At 35.4% G+C, this 26326-nt stretch overlaps 1 protein-coding gene across 2 annotated transcripts; it reads left to right on the top strand.

Annotated features, from left to right (window-relative positions):
- Positions 1–525: 525 nt before the first annotated feature.
- Positions 526–11396, top strand: commd7 (COMM domain containing 7). 2 transcript variants are annotated; one of them, XM_067371035.1, is made up of 9 exons: positions 526–685; positions 1589–1642; positions 3762–3864; positions 4936–4992; positions 5084–5121; positions 5202–5319; positions 5453–5502; positions 10446–10494; positions 10587–11396. In XM_067371035.1, the coding sequence occupies exons 1-9, from the start codon at positions 602–604 to the stop codon at positions 10661–10663; spliced, it is 630 nt and encodes a 209-aa protein (XP_067227136.1). In that variant the 5' UTR covers positions 526–601; the 3' UTR covers positions 10664–11396. The 2 variants fall into 2 exon arrangements, with proteins under 2 accessions (XP_067227136.1, XP_067227137.1); XM_067371036.1 differs by having other exon boundaries at positions 529–685; positions 5229–5319; positions 10587–11395.
- Positions 11397–26326: the final 14930 nt, after the last annotated feature.

Below are 26326 nucleotides of genomic sequence, written 5' to 3'. Positions count from 1 at the left end.
GAAATTATTTAAAAATTGGTCCATGTAAAAACTCAGGTCAAGTAACTTGGTATAAAAACTATGGTCCCACAAGAGCTGTCCTGTTCAAACAAACTAACACACACAGTTTATAGCATTGCATTAGGATTTGCCATTGTAATATTGATAGCCGACATTTGTTTTCATGGGAGATATAAAGTGTAAAATTGAACATATAAGCAATATTTCGAATAAAAACACAAAATTGTATTACTTGAGACCTGATGTATTGGAGAATAAATGAATTTACTGAGGTATTTTATGCTGCTGCCCATTTAAGGGTTAATATCATGCCACATATTTTATAAATAAGATAAATAAATAAGACATTAATCAGCTACTTTTTGCAAAGAAAATCATATGTATGTACATTGTCCGTTATGATAGTTTAATTAACACACACAAAAACATCTAGGCGACATTATCAGTGCACTACAAAAAGTTCATGACCATGTGCTCAGGAGAGCGCGCAAGTTTGAGAATGGCGAAAGTGCTGCGCTAAATCGTTGTCCTGAAAGAGCAGCGGAAGTGTGGAAGCAGATGTGACAGTTGAGTGTATCAACAGCGGAGCTGCAAGGAAACAATGTTGCAGTTGCATTTCACGAATGATACATTACCCGACAATGTCAGCACTGACTTTCAGAATCTGAATAAATTAAGTGAACAGGTAAGAATTCAGTATGCTGGGAATGGAAAGTGTGAACTACGATCCTAAAGAATGAGTTGAGTGTGTTTGTGATCAACTGAGGTTGTGTGTAATTTAATTGGATGTAAATAAACGGTCTATCGATCATCGCTAGTTCAGAAATAAGTCACCTAATGCCTCGCTTAAGTGTGTATAATGTGTTGTCACGTGATATAACAGTACCATAACACTTAGCATTAGCACGACTAACCTGAGCTTCTTTAGTTATGTTGAAGATTTCAGGCATAACTTACTAAACTTCACAGCCACTATTTAAAATAATTACTATATTTTGTTTACTGTATTTTGACACTATCATAATTGTATCATGCCGTAGATATAATAGAAACTCATGTTTGGTTTGCTGTGAATGTTTGAGGAAACAGCTTGACTTATTTTTATAAGTAGCCTAACATAGACACCATTATGCTTTCCTTTTTAATATGTATTTGACCACTGCTATAGAGTTTTATGCAACATTTAGCAACAAACCTAAGGTACACTACGGAGTAAAGTTTGAACACACTTTACTAAATTTACATTTCTCGTGATATTAAAATGTCTATATACTTAATGATTGACATTGCAATTTTTCTTTGCAAATTAATATTTTAATGTTGTTAAATGGGTTAGAACAAGACGAACAGTGATGGAAAAGCAGCAAAAAAAAAAACAAAAAACAAGTCTGGTGTTTATTTCTGTTTAAAGTGAATTAAAGTCATAAAGTTTTGTCCAAACATTTATCTTCATGTGTCTCTGCTACTTACTGTCTGTAGTGATATACCTTAATTTCAGCTTTTTGCCTACATTGTAGATAATACAATAATAAGTAACCTACATTCAAGGCCAATCACTCAACTTTACTTAACTCCCCTCCCTTTGCAGCAATTTGTGAGTCTGACAGAGATCTTATACCAGTTCCTTCTAGAACCCAAAGAGGTGAGTCAACACTCCCAGATTGCATCTCTGAAAAGCTATTTCTCTGTTAAATCATTACCAGGAAATACAAGAAACGATAAAATGTCTAGCTTGAATGCCGTCACTTTGGATAAAAGTGTCTGCCAAGTACATGAATATAACAACAACAAAAAAATAAAATTGAACATATAACAGTAAACAAAGAGATGGTTAAGAGTGACTAAACAAAGACTGAATATGTGAACATTTGTTGTGATAACATGTAAAATGATTTTGTGAAATGATTCTATTTGTTTTTAAAGAGATAGTTCACCCAAATATTAACATTCTGTCATCATTTACTCACCCTCAAGCTGTTCCAAACATATGGAAGCCCATTTCCACCACTAAATAAAAAAATAAATCGGTAATTGCGACTTATCTCAGAATTCTGATTTTTTTTTTCTCGCAATTCTGACATAACTCGCAATTGTGAAATAAAAAAATCAGAATTCTGAGATATAAACTCAATTGCATGAAAGTCACAATTCTGAATTTTTTTTCTCACAATTGCAAGTTATTAACTTGGAATTCTGAGATCATAGATGCAAACTCCTCACCTTTCAGTGACAACTCACCTTTTTGAGATCAAAATAGGTCACTTATGGGATTTGCATAGATCCAATGAGAAAGTGTTTTTATGGGGATGGGGGTGGGGGGGTGTTACAAGGGTACGTGGTTGTTTCAATAAGTACTGTACATTGTTTCCTTTACGCTTACTTTAAAAACTAATGTCTTTAAAGGGGAATATTTTATGTATTTGAGGTCTGAGTTGTGGGAACGGTGAAGAGAGGGAGGGCAAACAGTTTGTAGTTTAGCTCAATATTGCCATCTAATCAGCCAATATTGTCTTAAATATCCTGCATTACATTTTTGGATATATACGGTATTAAAAATAAATAAAAAAATCCCTTAAAGTAACTACAAATGAGCATGTAAAGCAAATATTTAAAAAAAAAAAAAACATATTGTGCGAAGCATGCCCCCGCCCCACGCAATGTTCTCAACTTTTACCTCCCTTACCTGTTTGCTTCCCTGTGAGATATAAACTCGCAATTGCACAATTCTGACTTTTTTTCTCGCAATTTCTGACTTTTTTTCTCGCAATTCTGACTTTTTTCTCACAATTGTGTGAAACTATATCTCGCAATACTGACTTTTTATCACACAATTGCGAGTTTATATCTCAGAATTGTGACTTTATATTACGCAATTGCGAGTTTATATCAGAATTGTGACTTTATATCACGCAATTGCGAGTTTATATCAGAATTGTGACTTTATATCACGCAATTGCGAGTTTATATCAGAATTGTGACTTTATATCACGCAATTGCGAGTTTATATCTCAGAATTGTGACTTTATATTACGCAATTGCGAGTTTATATCTCAGAATTGTGACTTTATATCACGCAATTGCGAGTTTATATCTCAGAATTGTGACTTTATATCACGCAATTGCGAGTTTATATCAGAATTGTGACTTTATATCACGCAATTGCGAGTTTATATCTCAGAATTGTGACTATATCACGCAATTGCGAGTTTATATCTCAGAATTGTGACTTTATATCACGCAATTGCGAGTTTATATCTCAGAATTGTGACTTTATATCACGCAATTGCGAGTTTATATCAGAATTGTGACTTTATGACTCGCAATTGTGAGAAAAAAAGTCAGAATTGTGAGATATAAACTCCCAATTACGAGATAAAAAGTCGCAATTACTGTTTTCATCTTTTTATTTAGTGGCAGAAACGGGCTTCCAAACAGACCTGTATGAATTTCTTTCTTCTGCTGAACACAAAAGAAGATATTTTGAATAATATCAGTGACCAAACAGTTGATGGGCTACATTGACTTCCATATTTTTTTGTCAATTTTTTGTCAAGTCAATGGGGCCCTTCAATTGTTTGGTTACCCATTTTCTTGAAAATATCTTCCGTGTTAATCAGAAGAAAGAAATTCATACAGGTTTGGAACAACTTGAGGGTGAGTAAATGATGACAAATTTTTCATTTTTGGGGGAACTATCTCTTTAAAAGTATTTATAATCACAACACAAGAAAAAGTTAAATATTTGGCTTTTTCCTCTTCAGTCCGAGCGGTTCTTGCAACAGCTGACGGAGTTTGCTGGAGAGAATGGGATGAGTGCAGGACCACTGAGGGCTCTGATGAAGAGTGTCCTCCTCCTACCTCATGGTAAAACCTTAAAGACCCTCATCTTGAACAGATCGAGCACCTTAATCTGAATATCCACTGTTGAATAATGCACTCCCCTTTAGCTGGTGATAACATCAAATGTAGACGCTTAGCCTGACCCCAGCACTAATCTAAACAGTGAATGCTATGATCCTAATCACACTGAGTGATTGTTCACTGTATTTTACACCAAATTGCTGCATTATGCGTCTAGAGGATCCTAACATATGCAAATAGCCTTTGTTGCAAATTGCCCTTGGGAATCTGGACCTAATGTCACATGTAGACTGCCTGACCCTACCAATCACTATGCATTGGTGTGCTGCTACATTTGCATTCAATGACTGTCCTGCTGCCTGTGCTTTTAGACATTAGAATGAAGAGAAATATGTCAAATTACTAATCGTACTGTTGGGGGAAAATTATCAAAGTGGTAGTGTAGAATAATATGAAAAATCAGACAGACATACAGAAAACCTATAGGCTGAGTTTAAAAAAGCCTATAGTGAGCTGCCCTACGTAGGCAGTATTATAAGTGCACTCTTGATGTGAAGACTGTTTCAAAAGGTAGTAACATAAAACCAAAATCAAATTTTAGACATTTTCTAATGCATCAATACAATATCTTTTACAAAGGAATGTTTATTATAAATTTACTTTTCATTTAATTGTGTTAATAAAATAGTTTAGTGTTTAAGTTTATTTCAAAATTGATTATTTTACCCTGTATTTGTATTAGAATGTCACTTGCAGAGTGCAATTTGTGTGTCCTTCAGAATTACTTCCTATGTTTAGTGTCACTGATTTAATTTGCAAAAATCAAAAATAAAGCTAAATCAAAAATAAAGCTAATATATCAATGTTTTTTATTTTTTTTTGCAACGATACATCATATCATTAGTCATTTGACTGATGCTTAGATTCATATTGATGAATCATTACACTCATATTTATTGTTCCACATAATCAAAGTCCATATCAGTTAGAATGCTTCCTATTTAGGCCTTTAGGTTTGGAACAGAGATTTAATGTGCATATAGAAACAATATTAATGTCTTTCTCCCTTCTCAGGTGCTTTAAAAAGAAACCTAACAGCTGAACAGGTGAAGGTGGACTTACTCTCATTAGGTATGATCTTTCCTCACATCCATAATCTGTACGTTTAATTATATTTCCCAGTAGTCAATATTTAACAGTGAGATCTATTGCTTAATCACAGGACTAAATGAAGACAAGGCCAGTCATTTCACTGACCAGGTATGTCTTAACATTGAGACATCATGGATGAGTTATTGCTTGTTTCTGTGCGGTTGTGGATGGGTATGACTAAGATTCAGTATGTCTACATCTTCCATTTATTTCAGTGGAGAGTTCACTACCCTGTTTTGTCCAGGCTGGCTGTGGGACAGACACTAATGGTCAACCAGCTTGTTGACATGGAGTGGAAATTTGGTGGTAAGCAATAGACAAATATTTAAATATAAATGTTTGTCTATTCATTTATATTTAAATCTATATCATTGTAAATAAGAAAATAAATAATGTGTTATATAATATCTGAATAATTTAAATGCATAATCCTTGGCAGTTACTGTTGGTACAAGTGAGCTGCAAAAGACTGGAAACATTTTTCTGCAGGTAAACCTCTTTAACTTTTTAAAAAAGTCATAGCAAATATTCACCAATAAATTGATTTTAAGGTGCATTTACCCTTTGCTTGGTGGTTCAGAAAGATTTAAAGGTGCCCAAGAGCATTCTTTCACAAGATGTAATATAAGTCTAAGGTGTCCCCTGAATGTGTCTGTGAAGTTTCAGCTCAAAATACCCTATAGATTTTTTTTAATTCATTTTTTTAACTGCCTATTTTGGAGCATCATTAACTATGCACTGATTTACACTCGGCGCCGCCCCCTTAAATCGCGTGCTCCCTGCCACATGAGCTGTTGACTATATTACAGCGCATTTACAAAGTTCACACAGCTAATATAACCCTCAAATGGATCTTTACAAGATGTTCGTCATGCATGCTGCATGCATGCTTCGAATTATGTGAGTAAAGTATTTATTTGGATGTTAAAGTTTTATTCTGAGTGAATTTGAGGCTGGTTTCCGTGGCTAACGGCTAATGCTACACTGTTGGAGAGATTTATAAAGAATGAAGTTGTGTTTATGAATTATACAGACTGCAAGTGTTTAAACATGAAAATAGCGACGGCTCTTGTCTCCGTGAATACAGTAAGAAACAATGGTAACTTTAACCACATTTAACAGTACATTAGCAACATGCTAACGAAACATTTAGAAAGACAATTTACAAATATCACTAAAATTAACATGTTATCATGGATCATGTCAGTTATTATTGCTCCATCTGCCATTTTTCGCTGTTGTTCTTGCTTGCTTACCTAGTCTGATGATTCGGCTGTGCTGCTCCAGACGTTAATACTGGCTGCCCTTGTGTAATGCCTTTTATAATGTTGGGAACATGGGCTGGCATTATGCAAATATTGGGGCGTACACCCCGACTGTTACGTAACAGTCGGTGTTATGTTGAGATTCGCCTGTTCTTCGAAGGTCTTTTAAACAAATGAGATTTATATAAGGAGGAGCAAACAATGGAGTTTGAGACTCACTGTATGTCATTTCCATGTACTGAAATCTTGTTATTTAACTATGCCGAGGTAAATTCAATTTTTGAATCAAGGGCACCTTTAAGGCTGGAATATGCTACACACATTTTGCCCAGATGTTTTACAGTTTGGAGGATTTGACGTTAGTTGCTGAAAGCCAGTGTCCGTCTTCAGATTTTGGGAAGTTGACAGATTTCCCAGAAAATAATGTATAATACTTTTCAGTTCCATGGTAGGAGAAGTCAGTGGCAGCAAGAGGACTTTATTTTAAATCTCATACAATACTAAACAGAAAAGGCACCTTTTCAACTCTACACTCATCTCCGCTCTCTCCCCGTCCCAGGTAAAGGCTGGCCCACACTAAAAGATGTTTAAAATCTTATCAGATTTTCAAAATGTGAGAGATCACAAACATAACGATAAAAAAAAATCATAGATTTAACGGTTTTGTTCCTATAGTTCCTATGCAGAGTGCCGCGATGAGATCAAGACAGCACACCACACACTAACAGACTCCATTCACAAATGACTGAATACGAGAAATCTCATAAAATCTCTCACGATCAAGCGTGACTTTAGAGTAAATAAACATGGCGGATGACGGGCAAGAAGAATTGGCGATAATAGTGCTTTTACTGGTTTTTACAGAAAATTTGCAGGGGGGGGGGAAAGAAAAAGGTTTGGATGAAGTTATGTTATGTATGTATCTGTCTTCCGTCAGCTCACTTTTGATTGGATATCTTTTTGTTCCATGTGACAATCTACAGAGTGTGCGTGTTTGTCCTCTGTGTTCCCCCCACACAACAGGATTTCTGATCATAAATATTCAACATGTTGGATATTTACACTCTAAAAAAAAAAGCTGGGTTAAAAACAACCCAAGTTGGGTTGAAAATGGACAAACCTAGTGATTGGGTTGTTTTAACCCAGCGGTAGGGTTAAATGTTTGCCCAACCTGCTGGGTAGTTTTATTTAACTCAACTATTGTTTAAAAATTACTGTATTGCTTAATTAAATTAACCCAAAGTATGTTGGAAATGAACATTTATTAATGTTCAATGAATAATTATTAAATAAACATTTATTAAATTGCTTATTAATAAATTTATATTAATAAAATATTAAAGCTTATTAATAAACATTCACCTTTTGTCTATCATTGTTGTCTCTAATTGCATCTGGTTTTTAATTTTCCAACTATTTTGGGTTAATTTTAAGCTAGCCATATAGTAATTTTTAAACAATAGTTGATTTAAATAAAACTACCCAGCAGGTTGGGCAAACATTTAACCCAACCGCTGGGTTAAAACAACCCAATAACTGGGTTTGTCCATTTTCAACCCAACTTGGGTTGTTTTTAACCCAGCATTTTTTAGAGTGTAGAATTTGAGAACGGTTCAACGTTCTTCCAAACAGATCTCTTAACACACCTCACACCACAATCTGGAGAACCATCAATATAATTGGGACGTTACCTAGGATTGTCAGAAGGGGAGAACTGGGCACAAAATCACCCTGATTATTAGCCAGTGCCTTATATCCACCTGTCACTGAGAGTGGAAACAGGTGTTAGTTATCAAACAATTGACCCACTTTCTTGCCACTTGTCTCCTGAGCTCTCTCTACCATCGCAGACTCCGCTCAACCACACCCATCCTGTATAATGTTGGAGGATATCAAGCATGTTTGCTATTTTAAGCTGATTTTAGAACATGTTTTCATTTGTAATGCATCTCCTAGCAATGAGTTTGTTGTGTTCAGAACCAAGGCACATCTAATCCTATGATCGTGTCACGTCCTGTCTAGTCTGATCGATATCCCACAATCTTGTGTGTTCGGTTCTGTGACAGTTGAGCTGAAAAATAAAAATGGCATCTGAAAGTTGTTGTTGGTGGTCAATTATTGTGTAAATGGACATTTTTGACCAACTTTTTCCAATTTTGATGTAATTTCTAATGAGAAATTAGTATTGTATTAATTAAGCTCTTTCTATTTCGTTGTAGATCATTAAACTGTTATGCAGCTTCAGAAGTCAGTTTCGTGAGGTTCTCTTGCAAACACTGCCTGCAAAGTCATTGCCTGATAGGGCAGTGAGGCAACAAGTCAGTTTTGGACGCAGCCAGTGTGTGACCCTCAGTCGTTTAGTGCTTGATGTTCAGTTGTTCTCTCTAGCCGTTTAAAGTTGGCAAGTGTATGATGCCCAGTGTTTTAAAACTTTGTTCATATTTTAAAAGTCATGTATATGACTTCCAGTTGGAGCGAGGCGCTAGATGGCAGCATAAAACTATAGCTTCCGGTCAATGAGTTAAAAAAGCCCTCATACTTTAGGAATTTCCAATTCAAATACGAGAAACAACTATAAAATGATTGGGGCGAAGCCTAAAAAAGGGCTTGTGAAACAAAAAACAACTGAAGACGGTAACAAGACGGTTGATGACAACGACAAATGTGCACCGGAGAAAGATGGCGCCGAATCTTTATGATCCATCTGAACATGATAAACTGACTTAACATTTTACATTTCTTTTAGAAAGTTCAATAAAAGAGGTGTTTCCATATTAATACATAACTTTCGATTTGCTGAAGGAGATATCTGACAAAGAAGGCTGATATGTTTTGGTTCAGGGAAAATTGTATCAGCATTTGTTTATTTTAGTAAATGTTTATGCACCTCCTGGAAGTAGGTTTTTTTTTTTAACACAATTTTTGATCTTGTGGTCAGAGTCTAAAAGAATAATAATATGTGCTGGTGACTTCAACATTGTTCTTAAAGGATTAGTTAAAAATGAAAATTCTGTCATTAATTACTCACCCTCATGTTGTTCCACACCCGTAAGACCTGCGTTCATCTTTGGAACACAAATTAAGATATTTTTGATAAAATCTGATAGGTTAGTGAGGCCTTTATTGCCAGCAAGATGATTAACACTTTCAAATGCCCGGAAAGCTACTAAAGACATATTTAAAACAGTTCATGTGACTACAGTGGTTCAACCTTAATGTTGTAAAGTGACGGGAATACTTTTTGTTCGCCAAAAACAAAACAAAATAAATAACGACTTTATTCAACAATATCTAGTGATGGATGATTTCAAAACACTACTTCATGAAGCTTTGAAGCTTTTTGAATCTTTTGTTTCGAATCAGTGGTTCGGAGCATGTATCAAACTGCCAAAGTCACGTGATTTCAGTAAACAAGGCTTCGTTACGTCATAAGTGTTTCGAAATTTCAATGGTTCACCACTGGGGGGCGTGACTTTGGTTTGATATGCGCTCCACTGATTCGAAACAAAAGATTTGTAAAGCTTCAAAGCTTCATGAAGCAGTGTTTTGAAATTGCCCATCACTAGATATTGTTGAATAAAGTCGTTATTTGTTTTTGTTTTTTTGGTGTACAAAAAGTATTCTCATCACTTCATAACATTAAGGTCCACTGTAGTCACATGAACAGTTTTAAATGTCTTTAGTAGCTTTCTGGGCATCTGAAAGTGTTAATTATCTTTATGTTGTATGGTCTATTAATAGTATTTTCACTCTACATATACCAAAATCATTTTCTGTTTTATATTTGGGAGATATTCCAGATGAGGTTGGAAAAGATGGAAAATATTTATTTAGGATTTTACTGGCAACAAGTAAAAGGGCAAAAACACGGAAATTGTGCAAGGAAGACCCACCTACGAGAGAAATGACAGATAGTGAAAGAGGTTCGATAAATGGAAAGACTCCCATATAAACTTTGGCTGCAAATGCAAATCTTTGAGAACAAATGGAGGAAATAAAAAGCAAATTTTAAAAGTTTGGGGTATATTTGGCTAATGTGTGGTATTATGTTGTTTTTCATTTGTAATCTTCAGTGGTTGTATTTACAGAAGTCTAATATCCAATATATCAAGACAAATATGCAGTTATAAGGCTCATGATTCATGAAACGTTTTTTTCGTCTCACAGCTGAAACTGGTGATCAGAAAAGGAAACACGACAGAAAATGTATACATGGGTGAGTTTACTTCAGATCTGTTGTCATACTGTATATGATTCAGAATTTTCAGTATATATTTGATGTGTTTTGCTTGTATCTCTCCACACTAGAGCTGACTTTACCACAGTTTTATAACTTCCTTCATGAGATGGAGCGTGCCAAAGCTAGTATGGATTGTTTCAGTTAACCGAGTCGGAAGTCATTCTAATCAGAGTTTGCCTGTTGACCAGTAAGGAGTTGTAATGATGCTTCCATACTCTCAAATGTTTCAAGAAGAAACTTAAATAATAATTCACTGATCTTATTCAGTTGTGTGATTGTTAGCGTCTTTGTTTGTTTTTGATCACATTCCACATCAATGCTCCTTATTGATGATCTTCTGTTTGTTAAACCTTTGATAAAAATCTTCTGCAATGGTGTTTATTAGTGCTTTTTGTTCTTTATTAAAGGAATATATTCTCAAAAATAAGCTTTTTTAGTGCTGATTTCATATTTTGTTTCCTAAAATTGAACCTTCTGCTTATCGTATAAGTAAAAATAATACAGCAAACTGCAAATACTAAAACTTGTTTATTTTGGGATGAATACAGAACATAATTTTCAGTCAAATGTATGTTTTTGTTTTGTCCTTAATAAAATATTTTAGTACAACTGAAATGTTTTTACTTCTACTACTACTACTATAGGTGCTGCAGAAATGTATTAATTTTGCTGTCAGCAGACGTGCCCTGTTTGAAAAGTGTTTGCTTATATCAAAGAATGTCATGTCGAGTCAGATTTATGTAATAAATTAATTCTGTGTTAAATATGAGCTCGCTGTTAGATGGTATTTGTGTCCTGGAGCAATTTAAAATCAAGACTGGCAATATCAAAGAACATACCCAGAGGCTGTGTTGATAAATTATAAGTCTGATTTGTCCCAATGTTGTTGTTTCCTTCTCTTTGAGCAGTAAATTGATATTCTCTTCAGTTTGAAAATGTTCTCAATTATTGACTGACAACCTTCTGTCTGCATGTCAGTGCGTGCTGGTCGTCTATGAGACATTTAACACCAGTTTCTCCAACTTGTGGTGCCTGTTTTTTCATGACAACACTTTTGGTGAATAGGAGTTGAATTACTATGTACAAATTCAATCTACTAATGCCCCACCTAGGTTTAGAGTTGGATCTTCATTCTGTTTTTTTCCTAAAAAAAAAAAATGTTTTTGTACAAATAATATATGTTTTCTCATGAGATAGAGTTGGGACAGTTCTCCCAGGTCAATCAAAGTCCCTTGGCAATGCATTATTCTTTCTTATAGGGGCATTCTGACGTCAAGGAATTCAGTCGTAATCCCAATGATGGTAGCTTCACACAACATTCTCAAAAAAATAAAGGTGAATGAATCAGAAAGCAACATAACTATTAGCGCTTGGCTGCCATAAGCGGATCTCTGTGGTAAATTTTCTGACACCTGATTAAAGGGTTAGTTCACCCAAAAATGAAAATTCTGTCATTAATTACTCACCCTCATGTCGTTCCACATCAGTAAGACCTTCGTTCATCTTCGGAATGCAAATTAACATCTTTTTGATGAAATCTGAGAGCTTTCTGTCCCTTCATAGACTGTAACAACTGGAAATTTGACGCTTCAAAAAGTTCAAAAGTACTGCGTAACCAATGAGGTTCATTTTCGTGTTATGCAGCACATTTGAGCTTCCGGAAGAGGTTTGTTCTTGCGTGTCATTTAGGTTTGATTGAGCTTCTGTTTATGTTCGCTGATCAGTGTTTATATGTTATTAAAGCCTAAATTAAATTTGTTCATCATATAAAGTGATCGGGTTTCTTAAGAAAATTTGGACTAAACCACTCAATTCATATGGATTAGTTTTACGATCTCTTTAGGAACTTTTTGAAGCTTCAAATTGGTAGCTGCGTAGCTGTCAATGGAGGGATAGATTACTCTCAGATTTCATCAAAAAATATCTTCATTTGTGTTCTGAAGATGAACGAAAATCTTACGGGTTTGGAATGATATGTGGGTGAGTAATTAATGACAGAATTTAAATTTTTAGGCGAACTACACTGTAAAACCCAATAAGTTCAGAATAATAAAAACATTTAAGTAAACTAACTCATTTTTTAAAGTTGGTAGAACTTAAAATTTTTGTGACAAGTGGGGTGGGGCTGAGAGCCTTGGAAGCGGATCAAGGCCAGAGTGGTGCACAGGTGTCTCTCACTAACAATCCCGTCACCAGTATCCCTTCCCCAACTCATCATGTTAATTACATACAGTTAATTTACATAAGCATCACATTCAGATCTTGGTTAAATGTTACATAGCAATTAACACATGCTATTATATCTATCAGAGAGACTATCATTACATACTTGCATATATGTAATCAAACAACATATGTGGTCTTAAATGTTTTGCAGGCTCTACTCTTCACCACAGTGGTGAATCCCAATCCTGAATCCCAACATAACACAACATTAAACATTAACCATCTCCATATGTTAATCTTGTGCAAAAACACACAAAATAACACTTAATTTCAACAGTTATTTATATGGTCTGCCGCAAAGCATGCTGGGAATTAGAAATCTGCCGCAGCTCAACTCAATCATATTAAGTTCAGCTTACTACAATGAAATTTTGAGTTCATGCAACTTTTTTCTATTAAGTACAATGCACTTTCATTATTATTTGAGTGAAACAAACATTTAATTTAATTTAATTTTCATTTAATTTAATTAATTTTTTTACTGTTCGGTTTTACAGTGTAACCCTTTAAAACCTAAAAGGCCAGAAGCATTTTGAGGCCCTGCATTTTAATCATCCTATACAAGACGCTCCTGTCGATATAAAAAATCGGGTGTGAGTTTTAGGACCCTGCCCTAAACAAACATGTTCTAGCTGTTGCTATCATATAAATGCTCTTTATGACCAATTTATGAGTTGACTTATGCATGTTGGAGGAAGCTCAAAACCATTCTCTAGCAGAGACTGTCATATAAGTTGTATCTGCTTGCTTGCCATGGTCTTGAAGCTGTTATAAAAACACTGAACAAGGTTTTCCAACAAAACAATCTCATCCTAACTACAGCATATGGTAGTGGTGCATGGCTTCATGCTTTACATTCACTTACTAAACAAACACTTCAGGACAATGATCGATAATGATGTTTTCATCTTTGAAAATTCCATGTTTTGCAAGTCTCAGTCCTCATTTTAAGCTCAGCTGAAAGCAAGCAATTTACAGAAGACAGCAAAAACATCTTGACTGGTGAAGTCCAAACATCTTAAAGGAGGTTTATGAAATAAAATAGAACATAACACCCATCATCACTGCTAAATACTACCAAGATTCGTCTTTCCAGCGTAAATAGAGAGTAATGTTTTGTGTATGTGCTGTGTTAAAATGTTTACCGAGATCATCCTTATGCAGTGCATTAATCCTTATATTTACGGCCATATTAGTCAAATGAGACTTATGAATAAAAATTGAGATTTGTCAATGAGAGCATACATAAAAAATATCAAAGAAACAAAAAAAGGAAAGGAAAATATTTGAACATCTATGGATGGTTTTGCCTTATTTGACACTAATGTGAAACAACTTGTTTCAACAAGCACTTCTGAGGATGGGAGAGCTGGAGAAGAAAGCAGACTTCACTTACCAAAGAAAATAAATTACTCAAACTCTCTTATATAAAAGCCGGCAGGTATCAAGGCTAGATAGCTTCTCATACTGTGTGGTATCTAGAAAGTGAAGCATCGCAATGTAAACCCTTAAAATCCTCACCAAAGTTTTGTTGTTCAGTCAGTAGGCTACACCAAAATGTTGTGAATGTAAAATCAATCATTCATCGTTGACCTCAGTTTGGCCTCAAAAATGTAGCCTGAGGTGCAGATCAAAATATCAAATGATGTGGCAGTGTTCTTGGTACGCTGTTTTACAAGAACAATTATGACTTGCAATGAGATAAATCTGAAATCAAATTACCCCTTTGCATTTAAAGGGTGTGTTCACATCCATAAAAATGGTATGTTAACCACAGTGTAAAAGGAAAATCCTTAAACTGAAAATTGCCATCTGTCCGCTGTAAAAATATATTACAAAATTATTCCGATATTTCATCAATAATACTAATACATCACATTGATCAATTTAATTTGAAAGTTATTCTTTCTGTTAATCTGGACATAATATCTAAAACTTATTTTGAATCAGAACTGACATTTTTTTTTTTTTTTTTACATATAAGTTTCATTTTGTTATTGTACAGAGTGTACTAATTCTATTTACAAACAGATTTAAAATATTGTGAAATACTATTAGATTTTGTTTGGCGCTGACTTATAGGAAATAAAACAGCTTCAGGCAGTAAACCGTTGCCATGAATCCATCAGTAAGCAATAAATATGAGTAAAGACAGCGATAATATGTGCATGATGTTAAACAGACTCTGTCTGAATAAATTCCATAACTGCTCTTTGATTTTCACATTTCTACTTCTTTAGGCCTGTCATGCTTGTTCACACCTGCCGTCCACCAAACACCAGGTGTGTGTGTGTGAGGTATGTGTGTAACTGAGAGTAGAGAAAGGGATAGGGGAAAGTTACTGTTACTCTAGACAGCAAAAAGAGGAAGTTAAATTCCCACGAGAATAAACTAGACACCCTAAAGCAATTCTCCAAACATCTGCCATATACTGATAAAAATAAATAAATCAATCAAATATTGTCCACAATGTATGTATAGGTGCACATTCTGAGATAAAGAAAATATGGTGTGGACAGTTTTCTGAAGAATTTGGATGGGCCGTTAAAGGTGCCATCGAACGTTTTTTTTTTTACAAGATGTAATATAAGTCTAAGGTGTCCCCTGAATGTGTCTGTGAAGTTTCAGCTCAAAATACCCCATAGTTTTTTTTAAATTAATTTTTTTACCTGCCTATTTTGGGGAATCATTAAATATGAGCCGATTTATGCTGTGCTGCCCCTTTAAATCTTGTGCTCTCCGCCCACGGAGCTCGCGCTTGCCTTAAACAGTGCCTAAGAAGGTTTACACAACTAATATAACCCTCAAATGGATCTTTACAAAGTGTTCGTCATGCATGCGGCAGATTATGTGAATATTGTATACTGTTATATTGTTTACATTGATTCTGAATGAATTTGAGGCTGTGCTCCGTGGCTAACGGCTAATGCTACACTGTTGGAGAGATTTATAAAGAATGAAGTTGTGTTTATGAATTATACAGACTGCAAGTGTTTAAAAATGAAAATAGCGACGGCTCTTGTCTCCGTGAATACAGTAAGAAACGATGGTAACTTTAACCACATTTAACAGTACATTAGCAACATGCTAACGAAACATTTAGAAAGACAATTTACAAATATCACTAAAAATATCAAGATATCATGGATCATGTCAGTTATTATTGCTCCATCTGCCATTTTTCGCTGTTGTTCTTGCTTGCTTACCTAGTCTGATGATTCAGCTGTGCACAGATCCAGACGTTCTGCCCTTGTCTAATGCCTTTCATAATGTTGGGAACATGGGCTGGCATATGCAAATATTGGGGGTGTACATATTAATGATCCCGACTGTTACGTAACAGTAGGTGTTATGTTGAGATTCGCCTATTATTCGGAGGTCTTTTAAACCAATGAGATTTATATAAGAAGGAGGAAACAATGGAGTTTGAGACTCACTGTATGTCAATTCCATGTACTGAACTCTTGTTATTCAACTATGCCGAGGTAAATATTAAATTTTTCATTCGAGGGCACCTTTACCTCATTTAACACTGAAATGTTGTTTTCACTACACTAAAATTGTTGTTTACACTAAAATTATGTTTTTAAAGTAGTCTAGTGTGTAAAACTGGACAAGAAATGTTTAAATTATTAAAGGGGTCGAAGTTCTGCATGCTGGTAGATGATGTGTATTGAAAGTCCTTCATACAGCCACTGAAGCTTTTTTCAAGTACATATTTTTAAAATGTTTTGTTAATGAAATCATCGTAAAGCAAAATATAAAGTATGAAATAACAGATATTAAAGGGTTAGTTCACCCAAAAATGAGAATTCTGTCTTTAATTACTAGTCCTTCCAAACCCGTAAGACTTTCGTTCGTCTTCGGACCACAAATGAAGATCTTTTTGATGAAATCTGAGAGCTTTCTGTCCCTCCGTTGACAGCCTACACAAATGACACTTTGACGCTTCAAAAAGTTCATAAAAGAAATCAGAAAATTAATCCATATGAATCGAGCGCTTTAGTCCTAATTTTCTGAAGAAACTCGATTGCTTTTTATGATGAACAAATTTAATTTAGGCTTTTATTCACATATAAACATTGATCAGTGAACATAAACAGAAGCTCAACCGAACCTGAATGATGCACAAGAACAAACCTCTTCCAGAAGCTCAAATGTGGTGCGTAACACATGAGAATGAACCTCATTGGTTCTCGCACGAGCTTCCGTTTACAACCACTGATGTGTGAGTTGTTTATATGTGAATAAAAGCCTAAATTAAATCTGTTCATCATATAAAGCGATCAATTCTCTTCAGACAATTTGGACCAAACCACTCAATACATATGGATCAGTATGTGAAGTGTCAAAGTTTAATTTGTGTAGGCTGTCAATGGAGGGACAGATCGCTCTCAAATTTCATCAAACATTTCTTCATTTGCGCTCTGAAGATGAACGAAGGCCTTACGGGTTTGGAATGACATGAGGGTGAGTAATTGATGACAGAATTATCATTTTTGGGTGATCTATCTATCTATCTATCTATCTATCTATCTATCTATCTATCTATCTATCTATCTATCTATCTATCTATCTATCTATCTATCTATCTATCTATCTATCTATCTATCTATCTATCTATCTATCTATCCATCCATCCATCCATCCATCCATCCATCCATCCATCCATCCATCCATCCAGGTGTGGAATGCACACTTTTCATCATCCAATCAATTTTTGATGACTGATATCAAATCCTGCCCTACATTTTTTTTTCTGATTTAATATCCTGTTATATATATATATATATATATATATATATATATATATATATATATATATAATTATCTGCAAATTTCACTAGGGTAATAAATAAGCAGAGTGAGAAACAGTTGCTCAGAAAGGAAGAAGAGGGTTTAGCACTTCATCAGCCCCATACAGGAGCTCAGTGGGCTGAACACCAGGATACTGATACTCATCCCACACACACACACACACACACACACACACACACACACACACACACACACACACACACACACACACACACACAAACATTTCCCCCCATGAACCTCTCAAAGGCACAGTTTCAAACAGGAAACAAGACCAGTGTGGTTCCTACAGTCTTCCTCTTTCATATACGGTCCTGTTCTTTCCCCATCTGCGTTTCTCAGAGCCATGTGCACACTTTCATTCAGACTGTTGTTTCACTCTGTCGTGTTCTCATGAGCACGCACACACACACACGCGCACTCTTTAGTCTCTCGTCCCCTGGAAAATAATTGATGGTTTCTTATTTAAGTTCCTTTCGGGTGCAAGCCACAGACATCACTGTACCGTGTAGATTGGTCTGTGGTGCACAGGGGGATTTCCTGCAGTATTTCACCCCAGGCACTCTGGCCCTAATCTGGGCAGGACAGACAAGGCGCTTGAGAAAGTGTGATGCAGGGTTTCCTGAATATTAACACAGGCAGTATAGAAATGCAGGTGCAGACGCTTTATATGCATTTGTGTATTCTTTAAAATCACACAAGAGATTTGATATACAAGAGTGATTTTTTTTTTTCGGTCGTACTGTAAATCTCGTATGTGTATTTCTGCATTATTCTAACTCTCATCTGTTGTTTGCTCTTGTTACTTAGTTACCACTCACCTCAGTTCCAGTCTCTCTCATCACCCTGGCAACCGAGCCATCCCATCGCTTCCCCTCCACTAGCACGCCGGGCCTGTCCCAAGGCTGACCCCTCCCCCTCCATCCCCTACCTCTCCTCTCCTCCCCCTCCACACAGCCTCATGCAGTAGTCAGGGGGGGTAGGGCACAAAAATAATGCCAATGCCAACACACACACTTTCTACATCACCTCTCTTTTGTTGCAATATTTTATGAGAGAATTAGTAAAAATTCAGATCTAGGAAATGTGTTAAACCATAAACATTTAGCCATTAGAAGATTAGAAGATACTCTTACATTGAGCATAATCACAAATAATAATATAAAATATATTTTATAATTTGGTATAGAACGGTGCACATAATATGATAAAAGCATAAAGCATACCTCTGTACTATAATATATGATTAATATAATATTTGATTAATATATAATTAATAGAATAGAATAGAACATTTTAATTTCATTGTGCTTCCCTGCAATCTGAAGCCCAGAACATGCATTTAGTTCTTCTATAATGAAATACTATAATATTATAAACCCTACAAGGTAAAATATCTATACATTATCTATACATATACAAAAGTATATTATATTATTATTTATGATGTATGGATTATGCTTTTATCATATTATATTTTGTATACTAAACCATGGTCTCTAGAATGTATATACATATACATTTTACATAATAATATATTGGTATAATATGTAATATTATATTATTATTTATGATGTATGGATTAGGCTTTTATCATGTATTTTGTATACTAAACCAAGGTCTAGAATGTATATACATATACATTTTACATAATAATTGGACCCTGCACCACAAAACCAGTCATAAGTAACATGGGTATATTTGTAACAATAGCCTACATACATTGTATTTAATTATCGATTTTTCTTTTATGCCAAAAATCATTAGGATATGAAGTAAAGATCATGTTCCATGAAGATATTTAGTAAATTTCCAACCATAAATGTATCAAAAATGTATTTGTGAGTGGATATGCATTGCCAAGGACTTCATTTAAGGGTGATTTTCTCAATATTTTTATTTTATTTTTTATTTTTTTGGACCCTCAGATTCCAAATATTATCCTGTCCTAACAAACCACACATCAATGAAAACTTATTTATTCAGCTTTCAGATGATGTATAAATCTCAATTTCACAAAATTGACCCTAATGACTTGTTTTTCTTGACCAGAGTCACATATATTGGTATAATATGTAATATTATATTATATTATAATTTATGATGTATGGATTAGGCTTTTATCATATTATAGTATATTTTGTATACTAAACCAAAGTCTAGAATGTATATACATATACATTTTACATATAATAATATATTAGTATATGTAATATTTTATTATGTTATATTATATTATTAGTACACATAGTGTAATATGATGAATGTAAGTATGGATAACAATAACATTCACTAAACACAGAGGTTATGTTGTTTTTATGTTGTTTAATTTGAATCCTAGATCTGATTAATTGCAGTTAGATGCATTAGACACTAGAGGTCAGCATTGGCTATAATGTTCGTTTAGAACTATGAGTCTCATTAGAAAAGTGACTAGCTGGAAAAAAAAAAAAAGACCCCAGAAAAGAAAGAAAGGGCAAATCAGGGTGAAGAAAATGAAGGGTAGATTACAAAAGATGGAGTTACGGATGTGAACATGGGAGAGGATGCTGAGAGAAAAAGAGGAGAGGCTAATTTAAGTTGTGAGAAAAGGGTCATAAGGTGAGGCCAAGGGCATCGCTGCTGCTGGCACAGTGCTGTAGCACCTCAAATGAGACTAAAAAAAAACACTTCTTCCTGTGTGATGACCTGCACAGACTAACCCACAGAAAAGAATTAAAAAGAAAGAAACAGAGTGAGCATGAGAAAGAGAAAACACACTTTGCAAGCTGTGGACAATGGCTGTAGATTTCCATCTCTCGTCTCAAACGTTCAGGAGAATAACAGGGCAGAGTAGGAGAAGGAACAGTACAGGGACAAAAAAGGGAGGGGAGGAGAGTCAACACAAAGCCCAAACAAAAGAGAGTCACTGAACGACTGATTCCTCCATCTAACACAATCCTTGTATATTGTCTGTAAACACCTACAGGCAGTTGTAAGGACGGTACATGCTAGCTTGACCTCAGGGCACCAGCTGAAGGCAGGTAAGAGGCAAAGTTCAAACAAATGAAAAAAGGACTGATAAACTGACTAAGTGTTTTAAGAAAAACTGAAGTCTTTATTGCGGGTGATCCAAAAAGAGAGATGTGCTCATTAGTGGATAATATTTATAGATGTTTCTGAGTGGGCGTTTCCATAAATGGATCTGAAATCTACATCTTCATTTGACATGTTATACTGAAATGGACAGAAATGAGCTAACAAATTAGCCCTCATGTGTATTGACCCAAAGCTAACTGTATGTTAGATTTGATGCAATTTATATTCTAGTGTACACATTTTTTACAATGTGACAATTATATTCACGAACACTTAAAATGAATAGCCTAGAAAAAAAAATACATCAAAACAGGAGTGAAAACTGCATTCATGGAGTGATTTATTGGATGATTTCACGTGTGTTCTGTTAAGTTAGCTTAATGCGGTTTTCTCACTAACATCATCTTGAATAAGGCTAAACAGGCTGATACTGTATATATGAGTCATTCCACGAAACTGGTACGATTTGGACTTACACATTTTTTGATTTTTTACCAAAATGTATTACTGAACACCCCACAACATTGATGACATATTTAACTTTTTTTTTTTTTTTTTTTTTAAAAACACATTTTCCCATCTCAGGCATCAAATTCCTATTGTTGTTGGTCATTATTTTAAGTTATGGACACTATGGGAGCTCTCTGAATATTATTATAAAATGTTTTTGTGATAAAATCAACATTTTCATATTAATCAGATGTCCCTCACACTAATTCAGTAATTGCAAATATAAAAGTTACATAAAATCTCACACTTTTGCTATATTAAAGCCTGAAATGGGCACTTTTTGTGACAGCAACCGCATCATTTCTGATCAAAGGCTTAACTTTGAAATTTGAAATCAGTATTCTTATGATTCCTCTGAACATTTCAGACAGAATTCAACTAACTTTAAATTACTTTTTCATAAACTTAACAAAAAAAAAAAAAAAAAAAATGTGTGTGACAGGGTTGACTGTGACGTGGTTGTTGACTGTGATTTTTTGCCCAAATTGGCCTTTGCTCTAAATCTAGTGAATAAATGAAGAGCACATGGCATGCATGATATTAAGAAATCATGAATAATGTTGAAATAACAAAGATAATTTTCACAAGTAATAGTTTTCTATCTTTAATTGATATAACGGGGTTGAGTCGTTAAGCTTGACAAACACAATTTCACAACATAATTTAGTTATAATTATTAAAGAAGGTGGCAACTTGCCTGTGTCTGCTCACAATGTTGTTCAGAAGAATTCTATGATGTCACTTCCTATCAATGATGTCACATAAGTATCAGTTCATTATTTTTATAGGGGGAGAATGGTTTGTGTAACGGGGTTGAGGGGTTACTGAGGTACGGAACTAAATTATGAATTTACTTTAAAAAAAAAAAAAAAACATTACCAGCAAAAAAAGCACAGATGGATATTTATGGGAATGGCAAAATGAATGGACTTTTTTTCTCATTTTATTGTTCATATCCCAAGTACACTTTCATAGAAGGCCTTAAGGGACATGAAAGGTGTCAATTGAAAAAAACAAAATAATTTCTAATATGAAGATATGTCATGTTTTTAAACATGATTAAAGGAGAAATTTCAATTAAAAAAGCTTTTAAAAATATATTTTGGTGACCAAATAGATGAAATACACTGAAAAAGGTCAGAGGGACTCAAATCGTAGCGGTTTTCGTGGAATGACTCATATCCTTTAAATTTGAGAGCAAATATTCAAAGACCAAACACACTCCGTCACAGTGTTGGACAAGTTCTCAGCCAATCAATGCTAATACTGCAGTCAACACTATATGATATAGGATTCACTATGGGTTTGGATCTACTGTTGATAAAATATACAGTGGCAGTAAGGGATCTTTTCACACAGGATGTGAACTTGCATTCAGTCTGTGCTATTTTTTAGTCTAGGTACAAATATAAGACGGATGTTTTTTAACATTACACTGTGTCTCTCTTTTTTCCCCCCAGTGTTTTTTTTTTGTTTTTATTTATTTTGTAATATATATGATAAAACTTTTAGCTATTATTTAACTTTGAAGAATGTGTCTTAAAATAAATTTTATTCTTTTCCACTCCTTCCTGCTGTTTTTGAGAACAAAATAGAAGCCTATTCAAAACAAAGGCGTAGTTTGATGACGCCAAGTTTTAGAGCGGAAACTTGGGACATGTGGTCTCCATCTCAACGGACGGTGCAAAATAATAGGGATTGGAGTCTGGAAGAACTCATGTTCGTGGATGCAATTATTAACATTACTGTAGTGCGAAGCAGAGCAGGACCGAGTGTTGCGGGAGCTGAACGAGGAGCTGGAGCGATTGATCAACACGCCTCACGAGCAGCGGGACTTTTATTATGACACAGCCGCCGGCGCCGCTTCCGCTTTTCCGGTCATGAGTTTACGGGAGCTGTCCTTGTCGACAGAACCAGTGGCAGATGGTAAACAGTAATTATGTTCCATAAATAAGTAACACAATCCATCATAAAACGTGCAAGAAGTAAATAAGGAACTGCTTGAAGCAAGCTAGTGGTTTGCTGGACGCTAGACACTACTTGTCTTACTATTTGTCCACGCACTGTTGTCATGTGGTTTCTACGTCAGTAAAGGCGGTAACAAAGGTAACTGACGTCATTGACAGGCGACTGCACTGCCCCGTGTCACTGTTTAGAATGGGAATTTTCTCATGATTTACAAGTAGTTGAAAACATTAGAGATATTGTTTGTAATCAGCTGGACAAAATATATAACAGTAGCCTAGTGGTTTTGGGATATTTTACTTCAAAAATTTTACATATTGTACCTTTAACATCTTGATTGTTTTTTTTTGTTTTTTTCTTCTCTGAGACCATAGGAGCAACATGGCACATACATTTGAAGTGCATTCCAGGTCTTTGGTATCTCCAGGCACCATTTTGATTATGGAAGATGGATAGAGGATCGTTAAACAGCTATTATGGTCATGTACAGTCTTAGGACAGCCCGGTAATGAGGTGCAGCGCAAGGGATTGATGGGTGTTTGGCTCCACAGTGTTTCAAGAGACCAGTGCTGCCCTAGTTTCGGCCACTGGGACACAGACAAACAATGAATCGGCATTGAGAACGGATCATCCGTTAGGTTGTGTTTGTGATAGCATTCATGCAGAACACAGGTCAGGGTATAAACAATATAACATATCCAAACCTCGACATATATTTAAGCAAAAAAAATAGTATTCAATATCAGATGTCTTTCCCAAGAAAGTTGTTTGAGATGTGAAAAGATCGATTGCTCTGCACAATTTAGTCTTGTTACCTTAGTCTCACTCTACATCTGTCATTCTCAACATCACATCTTTCCAAATCGATCTCAGTACTTTTATTTTCAATTGTTGCCCTGACACACAACTGATTCTCAGCCACACTAAGCCCATGTGATGACACCGTGAGATATTGATCAAGACAGACATGTCTTGAGTTCCCCCTGTTCAGCTTCCTGTGAAAGATGAGGCTAGAGATCTGCGTGTGCATAGAACGGCTGCTGGCACGCAACCGGACACAGGATCATTGGTGGTATGAACTTCAAAGGTAGTGGAGTGATGATTATGCGAAATGTACTACATGGTGAGAGACTTTTATGTCATAGGATCACCCCATAATGCTCTTAGTTATGTGTAAAGTGTCCAGGTTTTGCTTTAGCTCTTATTGCTTTATTGCCCCTATACCTTCTCCAATTCTCCAATACATGACATGCAGCAGCAAAAAAAAAAAAATCCTATACAACAAAAGGCTGGCCCACAAAAAAAAAAAAAAAAAAAAAAAAAAAAACTTTTCAGATTTTCAAAATGTGAGAGACCCCAAACATAACGATTAAAAAATCATACATTTAACAGTTTTGTTTGTCTGGTGTGTGGAGTGCCACAATGTTACCGAGTCAGCATACCACACACTAACAGACTCCAGTTGCATCCGAAAACTTAGGCAGCTGATTTGTTGCCTCACTGCTTATAGACCCCTTAAAATTTTGTAAACATTGCAACGTTTCCTGGTGGACGGGGCTTAGCTTTTTTTTTTTTTAGGCTTTTTTGCCTAAAAGAGGCGCTGGATGCAATGTTGACAAGCGTAAGCTAGCATGTTTTAGGAGGGATTTATTAAACATGGATGCAGAAGAAGGTTCGGAACTGTCCGAATATGTACAGTCACTGACTCTGCGGGACCATGACAGCTATTTTTGTAAATTAACTCTTGCGGATGGAAACAGGCTGCCTGACCCGTATGCCATACGGCCACAGGAGTGGCATTTAGACTTCATGGGGCTGCCGAGGGTGGAGTGACCAGACATCTATACTTATAAAACATTATAAATTATAATTATATATAATTAATTTTAATTATAATTAATATAATAATTGAAGACTTCAGATGCAAAAGCCTCTAAGTGCCATCTGAAATTTTCTTCTAAAAATTAGCATTTTTATCAAGCTTGTATGTTTAGTTTCAGTAATTTCACTTTAATTGCAATTAATTGGTCATTTTCATTGCCATTAAAGTGAAATAACTGAACATAAACATACAATCTTAATAAAAATGCTCATTTTAGAAGAAAATTTCAGATGGCACTTAGAGGCTTTTGCATCTGAAGTCTTCAATTATAATTATTATAAAACAGAAACTTGTTGATTTGTCCTAGATAAAACCAACACACCAGTACATATGCATAGATTATTTAACCTGACATGAAGTGTGCACTGCAAAAACGAGCATTATTTATGATCGTCTCCGTCCAGTTTGTACGCCGTATTGCATTCAACCACAATTGTCTTCTTGATTTCTGTGAAGGAATGTCGGTCGGGATCCTGTAAAACTTTAGTTTTGAACCAAAAGTGCTGTTCCTTCTATTCTGACAGCCAAAAACACAACAAGACGACATTTTAAAATCAAAACCTCAAACTTTTAACGCGCCTGCTATGAGTTCTTCCTTATGTTTTGCCTCCAGCTAGAGCGGTGATGTAGGCGATTAAGGGGACTATCGGGTCTATAGCGTTTGCATATGAAGGCTCCTCACGAAACGGACTTCGGACAGACTTATGAGGCAGCGTAACAGAGCGAGATTTGGTGAGAACTAAACAAATATTTAATTACGACAATAGCAATTTCTCGCTAGAAATTGCATCAGAAGTGGAAAACGTCGGTCAAAAATGTACCAACAACCAACCGCAAATTTCAAACGCCATCTTTATTTTTCTAGCTCAACTGGCACCGAATGGAACACCTAGGATTGTGGGATATCAAATGCAGAGAAGGATCCATCCACGCTGCCTTCAAAAATCAATCAGATGAAGGTATCTCAGGAGAGAAGAAGTGAAGCTAACACTGGATTAGGACATGCCTTGATGCCTTTTTACCTTGGGATTCAAGTTTTCAGATGCAGCCTCCATTCACAAACAACTAGTCCCGGCCTGAAATCCCGCAAAATCTCTCACGGTCAAATATGACTTTAGAGAACCCTGTTGAAAAAAACAGCATATGCAGGTTACCTATGTTGTGAAGCATGGCAGCTGGTTTATGCTGGCTTTTAGTTGGTCATGAGCTGGTTTAAGCTGGTCTTGAACTTGTTATAAGCTGGTCCTGATCTGGAGCTAGTTCCTTAGGTACGGTGACCATACGTCCTCTTTGTCCCTGCCAGGATTTCCAAAATGCGTAAAATAGTTTGAG

Source organism: Chanodichthys erythropterus, chromosome 20 (genome assembly GCF_024489055.1).
Source record: "Chanodichthys erythropterus isolate Z2021 chromosome 20, ASM2448905v1, whole genome shotgun sequence".
NCBI classification, from domain to species: domain Eukaryota; kingdom Metazoa; phylum Chordata; class Actinopteri; order Cypriniformes; family Xenocyprididae; genus Chanodichthys; species Chanodichthys erythropterus.
The sequence above is the reverse complement of the archived record's forward strand: the minus strand, read 5'-3'. Positions and strand labels throughout refer to the sequence as shown.